Source organism: Anas acuta, chromosome 27, assembly GCF_963932015.1.
Source record: "Anas acuta chromosome 27, bAnaAcu1.1, whole genome shotgun sequence".
Taxonomy (NCBI): domain Eukaryota; kingdom Metazoa; phylum Chordata; class Aves; order Anseriformes; family Anatidae; genus Anas; species Anas acuta.
Window position 1 is genome coordinate 4,710,250 of NC_089005.1, and position 11,844 is coordinate 4,722,093.

At 49.9% G+C, this 11,844-nt stretch overlaps 1 protein-coding gene across 2 annotated transcripts; it reads left to right on the top strand.

Moving 5' to 3' along the window:
* The first annotated feature begins 348 nt into the window (after positions 1-348).
* PRNP (prion protein (Kanno blood group)) lies at positions 349-5,851 on the top strand. Of its 2 annotated transcripts, XM_068662271.1 has the most exons (3): positions 349-476; positions 1,370-1,450; positions 3,123-5,851. In XM_068662271.1, the coding sequence occupies exon 3, from the start codon at positions 3,125-3,127 to the stop codon at positions 3,890-3,892; it is 768 nt and encodes a 255-aa protein (XP_068518372.1). In that variant the 5' UTR covers positions 349-476; positions 1,370-1,450; positions 3,123-3,124; the 3' UTR covers positions 3,893-5,851. The 2 variants fall into 2 exon arrangements, with proteins under 2 accessions (XP_068518372.1, XP_068518373.1); XM_068662272.1 differs by lacking the exon at positions 1,370-1,450 and having other exon boundaries at positions 351-476.
* Positions 5,852-11,844: the final 5,993 nt, after the last annotated feature.

Genomic DNA, 11,844 nt, shown 5'->3' on the forward strand with positions numbered 1-11,844 from the left:
GAAGACAGACCCATCATTTCTGCCGTCGGGCTAAGTCTATTTTATTCTCTACCCATCAAGCTGTAGAGTATCTCTCTCTGTATATTTTACGGTGGATGGGTTTTTACAAGCTAATGGCTTTGGATACAAATGGCAACCACTAAAAGCTTCCTTTGCTCCTCATGCTGTGACACCCAGAGCCCTGACACGGAGCTTTCTAACCAGGCCCCAAATCCCAAATACAAACAACTCTTGAATATCACTGAATACAAAAAACTCTTGAATAAAACAGCAATTTTCCAGTTTTGCCTCTTGCATTGCTTGTACACGCCGGGAGAGATAGGGCAGAACCCAAAACGCTGCACTCTGCCAGGGGAAGTAGGATGCAGGCCAGGCTGTGCGGCTTGTGCTCAGCAGCCGGCTCCTCCCTCTCGCTATTTATTCCTTCCCCCGTCTCTGCGGCCGGTGCTGGATCATCCTGAGCCGAGCAGGCGGTGGTGAGTGCCGGGGAAGGGACTGTGGGGGGCACGAAGCCGGGCAGAGGCAGGGGGGCAGCCGGGGCGATGGTCAGCGCCGGGCTCTGCACGATGCTGACGGCTGAATCGCTTTAGGGGATGAGGGCTGCGCTCCCTTTGCTGCCTAAAATAGGCATTTCCAGCTCCGAAGGTGACTGCCAGCCTTAGAAGAGCTCTGCTGCTTGCTGCTACTTGTTTATTCCGATTCCAGGCTGATTCTGGTGGGAAAATGTTGTCGCTACCCTCCCCCCCCCCCGCTCGACCCCCAGTGTTTTATTCGCCCGGTGCTGTGGGAGCCTGGGGCCCGGTGGTGCGAAATTGTGCTTCCCTGGTGCTGGGGGAGGGGGGGAGGGCAGAAAAAGGTGGGATTTCTTAAAGATAGGGATGCTATTATCAGGAAGCAGCTGTCATGCCTTATACCTCCCCCAGCCCTGTTTTTGGCGTCCCAGTGCCACCAGCACTCAGCAATTCCCAGCATTGCGGAGGGGGCTCGGCGCGAAGCACAACCCGAGCGTCTTCCCTTCCACCCCACTGCGCTTCCACCTTGCCCTTCCCCTTCTCCACCTCCTCTCTTTTCTCCTTTACCCCCATCTGTGCCCAGGGCACTGTGGCAAGGCCTGGCCTGTGGTGATTTTGGCAGGGAGTACTGGATTTTCTCCCCAGGGCCGAAGCTGCATCTGACAGCCCCCCCACGCAGCTGCACACTCCCACACATGTAATTGCTGTTTGCAGTCGTTCTTTGCAACCTCCATTTTCCCCTTCCATTCTGCCATGCTGGCACCGTGGTTGTAGGCACGGGTGCAGACATAAAACCCTGCTTCTACCCCTCCCTGAGTGCCATAAATCACCTGAATTAATCAATCATCTCCATTCAGTGCTTCTCAGATCAGTCACATCATAAATATTATCTCTGAACCAGAGAAAGCAGCTACTGAGACCAGACACCTCACCCCCAGGTAAGTGCATCCGCATTCCCTATCTCTTGCAGGGTTTTAATTGTATTTATTAAGGGAGAAGCTCAGCCACCTGAGGAGCTCAGTAGTTAGCTGTGGAAACGAAACCGAACCCCCCTTCCCCCACCCGGGTTTGTCAGAGCTGAAGCACAATTAGGGGATCAGGTCGGTACTGCCGGGCTGGAATATCCTTTGGGGCTTTCCCAAAACCTGTTTTCATCAAGGCTGTGTCTCAGGGTTATTTTTCCACCCCTTGCAACTTGCTTCAGGAATTCACATGTCTTAAAACGATCTGCCAGCTTGCTGCTTTTTCTTTTTTTCCCTATTTTCCAAATCCTTCTTTGAGATCCCAAGGGAGCATTTGCCCATCCAAATTTTTTGATATGTCTTCAGGCTATTTTTAAACTAGCTGATCTCATCTTTGCTCCCAAGTGGGTGGGCACTGTGGGACTGGGAAAGCAGCAAACCTGGTGAAAAACAGCTGCCAAAACTGAATTTTCTCCTTATCAGAGGGGTCACTGCATCCTCCCTGTTCTGTTATTGCTAATGATCCCAACTAAAATGCTGTTGTTAAAGTGCCCCAATTCAAGATTTCCTAGATTGTCTCAGGCCAGAATTTTCTGTGGGGTAAAAGGGCATTACTACCTGGATAGAGAGGGAGATTAGTGTCCTTTTTCATGGAGCATAAAACCTTAGCTGATATACAAAAGGAAAGAGCACTGGCTTCAAGAGGAAATTGTTGTGGGTGTTTGCTCTGTTAAAAGCAATATCTCACAAGAGCCATCTGTTATCTGCATTAAACTTGTCTTTAGATTTAGTTATGACCATTAATGCCTGCAAAAAAAAAACACTCAAGATCTAAAATGCAGTTGCTTCTTGCTGCAAGATGAGCCAGAAAGCATGCCCAGCGTGTTGTCCACCCTTTTGTATTACTGGACACTTACTGATCATGAGGATTGCAGTAACTTGATGCTCCTTTGTACTGCGTGCAGCACCTGAGAGGTTTTTCGGTTCAGGAGGTGTTTCCCAAAGGCATAGACCTGGTGTTTATGACTCCTTCACTGTTTCACAGGGAGATAACAGCTCATTAAAGTGGCATTTCTTCCTCCCACCAGTTACTGTAAGTGTAAGGGCCTCCTGGCATCCTGTATGCCCCTGGGATGCCAGCAGCAAAATGCTGAGTAAACAGCTTTGCAAACACATTAACCAGAAAGACACCACCAGCTGGTTTTCAGTTAAGGTCTGTTGTGCATAAAGAGGGACTTGGGCAAAACACAGTGAATTTCATTCTTTTGCAGAAAACCTCCAGGGAGGGGCTGAGTGTAACCCTTAGGTCTGGTTAAGCATTTTCCCCAGAATTCTTTTTTTCCACTACTGAGAATTGCTGTTAGCAGCAGAGCTGGCCCTTGTGGCTTATGGGAAGCTGTACAGGAGGTTCCAAGCAAAGGAAGGTAGAGATATAGGGGTTTGCGGGGAGGGAGAGGAGGGTAAACAGGCATTTAAGCTCAAACTGTTCATTCTGTAGCTAGATTAAAGGGGATGATGTGTGTTTCATATGATGCATGATTTGGATGCAAGCAAGCCTAAAGCCTGTCATGCTTTACAAATGGTGCAGACAACAGCTGGGGGTCTCTGTCTCCTGCCCCTAACACACTGCTTGTCCTTGTACCTGCAGCCATGGCCAGGCTCCTCGTCACCTGCTGGTTGGTGGCCCTGCTCCTTGGTGCCTGCACTGACGTTGCCCTCTCCAAGAAGAGTAAAGGCAAACCCAGTGGGGGTGGCTGGGGCACTGGGAGTCACCGCCAGCCCAGCTACCCCCGCCAGCCTGGCTACCCCCAGAATCCTGGTTATCCCCACAACCCGGGGTATCCCCACAACCCGGGGTACCCCCATAACCCAGGGTACCCCCACAACCCCGGCTGGGGATACAACCCATCCAGCGGAGGAAACTATCACCACCAAAAGCCATGGAAACCCCCGAAGACCAACTTCAAGCATGTGGCTGGGGCAGCAGCAGCGGGTGCTGTGGTGGGGGGCTTGGGGGGCTACGCCATGGGGCGCGTCATGTCAGGGATGCACTACCACTTCGACAGCCCAGACGAGTACAGGTGGTGGAACGAGAACTCAGCGCGTTATCCCAACCGGGTTTACTACCGGGATTACGGCAGCACTGTGTCACAGGACGTGTTCGTTGCTGACTGTTTCAACATCACAGTGACTGAGTACAACATTGGCCCCGCTGCCAAGAAGAACGGCTCAGAGGCTGGCCCAGGGGCAAACCAAACGGAGACGGAGATGGAGACCAAGGTGGTGACAAAAGTGATACGTGAGATGTGCGTGCAGCAGTACCGCGAGTACCGCCTGGCCTCGGGCATCCGGCTGCACCCGGCTGATGCTTGGCTCGCCCTCCTCCTCCTGCTTGCCACCCTCTTTGCCATACACTGATAGGGTGTTGCACCCTGGCCATGTAACAGTGAGATGTCTTCGTGTCCCTGAGCCCACCCAAGGGGTTCCCCCTGCCCTGTCCTCACTTTTTCCACCTTTGGTGAAGAGCTGTCAAGGCGAGTGGGTACTGATGTCCCCCACTGCCTCCCTACAGGCTCTGACTTGGGCAACCACGAGCAAATTTTGCCCTGTCCTGGTTCTGTCAGGACAGCTGCCCAGATGGAGTAAGATGCCTAAAATACGGTCTTCACCACCTCCTCCTCCTCCTCTTTGGGGTCACCCCAAGAGTGATGGGCCCAACAGAGATAGGCTTGCCCAGCCTTCGTCATCCCTGCAAGAGCATTTCTGAAAATCCTCTTTGCTAAGAAGCAGGGTTTTACCTAATCCGCTTAGCAACAACAACACCAAAACACCTTTCCCTGGGACATGCCAGTATTGCAACCCTGAGCATGAATGCTCAGCACTCTTGCATTCTAAGGAGTTTTATGGGTTTTGGGGTGCTCCAAGCTAGACCCTGGGCTGCTGGGTGTAGTTTTAACCCTTTAATCCCCCCAAACCACCCTCACCACATACATAGGAACATATCAATGCTGCAGCTGGCATGCTGCAAATACCTCTTGCAGCAGCACACCACCCCAAAAAAAAGTGGGTTTGGAATAGCAAGGCTGAAGTCACAGCTGCTTTCCAAGTCCCACCAGGGCTGGGTTTGGAATATCACCCCACACCACTTTGCTTTCAGCTGAGCCTTGCTGCCTTTTGTAGCCTGCCCAAAGGTGGCAAGTGTGAATGCCTGAAAGCCCAAGGAAAGCCCCCAAAAGTAACACCTGCAATGTTACAGCCCGAGAAAATGCTTTTCTCCCAGTGCTATTGAATGCATCTTGTGCAGGTCAGCCTTGAGAACATGGTCATCATTTGCCATCAGCACTGTAACGCAAAGGATGCTAAAATATATCCAAAGGGATTCCCAGAGGGATCAATCACACAGGGAGGGATTTAAATCAGCTAAACTGGACTGATACAGCAAACAGCATTGATAAAATGAACCCTGAGGAACTGGCGATGCTGGAAAACCACCTTTCACAAATAGTTTGTTTGACACACTGATGATACAGCTGCCATGGCAATAGCAGCTATAACTATTGCTTCTTGTGCTTTGGTTGATGCTGATTTGTATATAGCCTGTAGCATATGTAAAGTTACACTTGTCAAGCTACTTACACTGCATAGATCTGATATATATCATGTATTTTGGCACTGAACGCCACTGTTGACGATATCAAACCTTTCTAAATGATTTTCGCATCGATGTAAGCTAAGTGGAGATATACATAAACACAGAGCAACAAAATCTTTTGGGATATTCACTGCAAAAGCAGGACATGGAGGTAACACGTACTTTGTGATACGCAACTGTTTTGTAAATTTGTAACAGCGCATGCACTGCATTTTACCTTTCAATACTTTTCTAAGTGTTCGACGTCTGGTGCAAATTAAAACAGGTGAAGCGAAGGTGCAAGTCAGCCTCCTTCGTGCAAATGCCTCCTTGCAGTTTTAGCTCTGGCAATCTTGAGATCCCATGCCCCATCCCAGGGCTTTGGTGACATCCTGGTCTCATCACCTGTTTTCCCGATTTTCTTCTCCTTTTCCCTGCTTCTTGCCCACTTTCTCTCTCTGAAGCATTCTGCGGGGGAAATGCTGCAGATAGAAGCAGCTTTTTTTTTGTCCTTTCTGACCCTGCCTCCCATCACATGGGCATGTTATTCCCCTTTAACACTGAATTTAACCCAGAAACCACAATCTGAGTTAACCTCTCCTTCCCTGCTTCCACAACTGGCTTCAGTACCATCCAACAAACATTTTCTAATAAAGCCAAAGCAACAGCTGTGGACCAGGATATCTTCTCCCCATTCGAACCTTGTATTCCTCCCTCTGCTTGTCCAATAAAAGAGCTTTCATGTTTGCTGTTTCAGTGGAGATAGTCCTGAACAACTTCACATGAAGCCTCAAACCATACTTACTGCTGCCAGTAGTTGGAATCTCCCATAGTTCAAAAAACAGCACAACTTTTGGGCCACTTAGAATGTAGCGAAGCTTAAAGATTGCAATTAAATGAACTGAAGGGTTTGGGCACCTCAGCGTGATGGTGCTTTTGTTTGCAGCTTGGACTGGTTTGGTTTGAGCCCATGCAGAATGCTATTAATTGTACTGCAAAAAACCCCTTCCCACAAGGACACTAAAGGATTTGATCTTCCAGCAGTGCTCCAAGTAAACCCCCAAAGTGACTCTTTTTCATAGTTTTGGTGGGGGAAAAATATTCGGCACTAAATAGATTATTATTTCTGAGTGCAAGTAGCCTGCTCAGAGAATGAAACCACAAAAAGTCATTAACAGGGATCGAGAGCTCCCATAGGTATCTGGAAAGAGCAAAAGTTTTTTCTTCCTTGAAATTAGCTACTGGGTGTAACCACATTATCTCTGACTATCGGTAAGGAGCCCCGAATGGGGAGTGGGGTGAAAAAATTGATGGCAGCAGGAAATGAGCAAATTTTCTTATTTGGAGCTAGTTACCAAAATGAGGGGGAATAAATAAAATCAAGATCTCACACATTGCATCCTTGCTGTTCCAGAGCAATGCAAAAAAATAGTGATGAAGAGGAGGATCTGGGGAATAAAAAGCCCCTATGACTTTGCTGGCTCTTCCCTAAGCTTCTCTGGGACTGCTACTCAGCTTTTCTCCTGCACCAATTCAGTGGTGAAAGCAACCCAGCTGCCAGCCAAATCCAGCCTTTAGCAGGTTGGTTATCCTAAATAATTGCAGTTGAGTATCTTAGAATCCTCCCAGGTCATTTTACGGGTGCAAAGAGATGCAGCACCCCAAAGCACTCTTTCTCAGAAAGAGAAAGAGAAAGAGAAAGAGAAAGAGAAAGAGAAAGAGAAAGAGAAAGAGAAAGAGAAAGAGAAAGAGAAAGAGAGAAGGAGAGAAAAGGAAGGAAGGAAGGAAGGAAGGAAGGAAGGAAGGAAGGAAGGAAGGAAGGAAGGAAGGAAGGAAGGAAGGAAGGAAGGAAGGAAGGAAGGAAGGAAGGAAGGAAGAGAAAGGAAATAGGGGAAGGGAAGGGAAGGGAAGGGAAGGGGAAGGGAAGGGAAGGGAAGGGAAGGGAAGGGAAGGGAAGGGAAGGGAAGGGAAGGGAAGGGAAGGGAAGGGAAGGGAAGGGAAGGGAAGGGAAGGGAAGGGAAGGGAAGGGAAGGGAAGGGAAGGGAAGGGAAGGGAAGGGAAGGGAAGGGAAGGGAAGGGAAGGGAAGGGAAGGGAAGGGAAGGGAAGGGAAGGGAAGGGAAGGGAAGGGAAGGGAAGGGAAGGGGAATATAGAAAAGAAAGAACACATTTTCAAGATGAGTATACTGATATTGGGGCTAGCAACATCTGCATGGTAAGTTGGGTCATTCCCAAGTTCCACTAAGGGAAGGTGTGACCTCAGCACACAGCAACACAAAATGGTTATTTCCAGCCCCCCAGAAGCCAGACTTTTTCCTGCACTTCACTCAAAGTACATGAAGTTGCTCCATCCCCAGCAAGGCAGGTGGAAACACTGACTTTGGCAATGCTTGGAGGAGGATCAAAAAAACTATTTCCACCCTCTGTGCCCACACAGCACTGAATTAATTGGCTAAATACGGCAAATCCTGCAGTGTTCGTGGAGCTTGTCTGCCAAACAAACAGAAAGTGTTCCTGATTTTCCATGCTGATAAAGGAGAAATAAAGTGCAAATGCAATAGTTTAGGGGTAGGTTTTTTTCTGCTCTCTTTGAAATCTCTTTAGCAAGGTAAAACCCTCACTTGACAAATAAGCATTCCATATGCAAACTAAGCAACACCACACTTTTTTTCTACCAAGAAAAAAAAAAAGCCCTCTAAAAAGTGTGGTTTTAGTGCAAGTGATGTTACAGCTGGACAGTTGGCACAGAGCTGGAGGAGGGATGTGCAGGACATGCATCACTGCCAGACACTCACTGCCAAGCGGACAACAGCTCCATCTCCTGTCAGAGCTGTGCCCCTGCTCCAAACAGCAGCCCTGGAGATATTTTTGCAATGCTCTTGTTCCCAAATACAGCTCCCAAGGCAGCTCTGATGTCTCAGGAGTTGTTATTTCAGAGCAAAATAAATGAAAACGCCCTTACCTCGCCTGCAATTACTTTCATAAAAAGGTGGTTGGGGAGAGGGGTGGTGCATGTCCCTGTGTATTGCATGACCTCTGGAGGGAGAAAGCTAGAACAAGGTGGGACTGCAGGAAGCTGTGAAATCTCTGAATTCAGGCTGCAAGTCAGATGGTTGAGTGGAGGATGTTCGTGGTATGGGCCTGCCATCTAGCCTGGGCAGGTTGGGATGCAAAACATGGGTTGGAAGATGTAAATTCAGGCTTATCACTTCACCTAAGCACGCTAAAAACAACCAACCAACCCCCAGTGCATTATAGGAACAGCTGTGCCTGTTCACCTAAAAGTTTACCCAGGCTGTGTCTTAAGCCAGAGAAGAGGTGACAAAAAAACATACTCAGCACCATTTAAATGAGAAAACCAGGCTCAGCAATATTTGTCCTTACCTGCAGGAAGATGAGGCTGCCCCATTGCTTTTTGGGGGGATCCCCAATAGTTTGCTTGGTTCCTCTTTGCTTGCAGTAGTGGCTCAGCTGCTGCAGCTCAACCAGGTTTTTGGAGAGGTGTAACCAGACAAGACATAAAATAGAGACAAAAATGCAGGACCCAGGGAAAAAGGATCCCTCTTTTCCCAGAAGGACATCAGAGAGGATTTGCATCAGTTTCTCTGCTGGGAAGGCCTGGAGGAAAAGCAAACCCAAAACATCCACAAAGGGCAAATCCTGGAGCAGGGAGCCCCCACACCCCAGGGAAGGGACAATCCCACCGCTGCCTGTGCTTTGGACAGGGGATGCTAAAGACTGAGACAGATTTGATCATATTGATGCTGGAGAGATGTGACAGGAGTTAGTCCCCAGGCAATGTGATCACCCCGAGTGTCACCCTCTCTGCAACGTCCCTTAGCAGTGCAGGCTTCCCAGGCTGCAGCTGGTACTAAATATGATGGATTTGGTTTAAGACTCCCCATGACACAAGCAAATCTGCAGTGCAAGAAGGTATGCCCCAATACTGCAAAATGGAGCAAGAGGCAGTCTCTAGGCCAAACTTTATTGCAAGTCAGAGGGGATCATTTTGGAGCCCCATGTCCCCATCGAGTCCCTGTGCTCTTTTCTGGGGAGGAAGGAGCATCTTTTTGCAAAGCCGTGCAGTGCAAAACCAGATCCCAAGCACCATGTCTGGTGGGGCGGATCCAGTGGTGCCTGCCACCATCCAGGTGCAAATATTGACACTTCCTTGCAGGGCTTGATTTGATTGTATGCTTGATAGGTTTGCAGGATCCATTTGGCTGCAAGGTGGCCACGAGTGTGGTGATGGCTGCTTGGCTCCAGCTGCTCACAGAGGGTCCCGTCATGCCAGTGGGGGAAACCAAGACAGCAGCATCCTCCCACCTCCCCCCGAGCCCCATCCCACCTCCCAGCACAGTCATGCACCAGTAAATCCCCACAGCTTCAGCTCAGTGGGGGTCATCCAGGTGCCCATGCCCCCTCCCCACACTGATGCTCAGAACTGCATCCCGTGACAGACAAAGCAGATGGCATTTGCCAGCAGCAGTGTGGGGACAAGGCCACTGCGCTGCTCCCCGGGGGCTCGGCTGGGGGGTCCCCGCTTGGCCCCCATCTCTGGCCAAACCGGGGCATGAAACCCCCCCACCAGCGGAGGCTGCCGGGCGGCCGGGGGGCCGTGGCCAAGACGGGATGGCCGCGGGCGCCCGAGGAGCCCCATGCCATACCCCGCGGCAGCACCAGCCACGATGGCCCCTGCCACCTTAGAGCCACGGCTGGGGGTGCCGCCACCATGGGAGACAGCGCGAAAGCCCCCACGCAGCCCCCCACCACCACCGCCGCCTCCTCCACGCCCCCCAGCTCTTCCTCCAGCTCCACGGCGGCCGCTGGCAGCATCGCTGAAGAGGGCGAGCAGCAGCAGCAGCACCCAGCACCAGGCATCGCGGGGCCTCATCCTGCACGACCTGCAGAAGGGTGCAAGGAGGGACGGTGAGCACCAGCATCCGACTTGTGTGCACTGTGCGTGCAGCCCTCTAGCTCACATCCAGATCAGGCCACGTGATACATCTTATATTTTCTTACATTGTATTGTGTTATATTATACTACACTACACTAATGTATTTGGTTTTGTGTTTGATATATTCAATATGTTTCAAGTATTTTATGTAGTTGATATAGTTGACATAGTTGATGTACTTTATGTAGTTGATATAGTCAAAGAACCATAGATTGGTTTGGGTTGGAAAGTGCATTAAAGGTCATCTACTCCAACCGTACCACCATGGGCAGGGACATCAAATATATTTGATGTATTTAACATATTTATCATGTTATTTAACCTATTATTTAATCTGTTATTTAACCTATTTAACATAGGCAGCATATTTAATGCATACAAAGTTAGCATGGAGGGTTGGCACTGCTGTTGTGGCACAACCTCCCGCGATGCCAACACGTGATGCAAATGCCCCTGAGCTCCTGAAAGCTGCACCTTCATCTTTGTGACCCAGCGAAAAGCAGCGTGGCAGCATGGTGAGGACTCCCCTGTACTCCCCGCCGCCCCTCCGGCTGAGCAAACAGGCTGATTGTGCCGAAGCTGCTGAGCCATCACTGAGCCATGTTGACAAAAAGCCTTTTGAAAAGGCAGAGCCCCGTGGCTGGGTGCCTTGGCTGAATGAAAGGCGGCAGCGCATCCCTGCGTCAGCATTTCACCCGGTAGAAGGTGCCAGGCGTGACTCCCCCACCCCCAAGCCTGACACATGGGAGGCAGTGCAAACACAGAACTTCCAAAAGAAGGGCTTAATTAGTTAAATTTGCCAACTTTGCCACTGTTAAGAGGACCTGCTCCTCCAAAGATCATAATACCAGATATTTTTTTTTTTGCTTTAAAGAAAGCCTGGATAGGTGCATGTCACCATTCCAGATGTTTGCAGCTGCATCACTGCTACTGGAGCAGCGAGGCTGGAAATGCAGCAAACCTGAGCAGCAAAGCCCCACAAAAATTAAGACTACTTTTTCCCTTCCAATTTCCCTCCCGTTTTTCCCTGCAGCATCCACATTCATGGATCAAATCCCAGAGAAAACCCTGGTGCTGAAGTGCCCAGGCAGGGTGCGATGCCTCCCTGGGCTGCTCTCCCCATCCTGACCCCCAGCTCTGGTGCATGCTGCAAACCTGCAGGTTTCACTGCTCCATCCACACTACATCTTATCCTCTTATCCCGCTCTGCCATGCTACATGGCTAGGAGCTGCCCTTACCGTGCAGCCGTGGCCGCGCTGGAACTGCCTCTTCCCGTCTGCACGCGCGGGGCTAGACTCACACTGGACTTTTCCCAGCTGATAAAACATCGACAACAAGGGCCAACGTCACACGTTTCCCCTCCTGCACGGGGAGGGATAAATTGCACTGAGCCGGCTAACATGAGACAGTGGCTTCCAGCAAGCTCAGCCTCATGGAGGAGAAAAAAAAAATGCATCTGGTTGAAAAATTCAGTGGGTTTAAAACAAACCCAATCGATGCACAAGTTTCCTTCCAGACGTGACTTTTACTTTCTGGAAGAGAAATACCTAGAGGATCAAGCATGCATCGCCATGATGCATGGAGATGAACAGTCTGCTTAAGTGCCGGATAAACCTCACAGCAGCAAATTCTCACAAAAATCCCCTGGTGACTGGGTTGTGAGTCTCCAAGTCTGCAGCACAGGATGCTTCTCCTTAGGAAACACCTTAGCCCTCATGCTGGCAGAGTTTTGCTTTTCTCTCTCATAGCATCTAGGAAAAAACAGCTCATGCAAAGAGCCTA

What these genes read in the sequence shown, in the direction of transcription:
- PRNP (XM_068662271.1), top strand. Translation starts at nt 3,125, where the DNA reads ATGGCCAGGCTCCTCGTCACCTGCTGGTTGGTGGCCCTGCTCCTTGGT.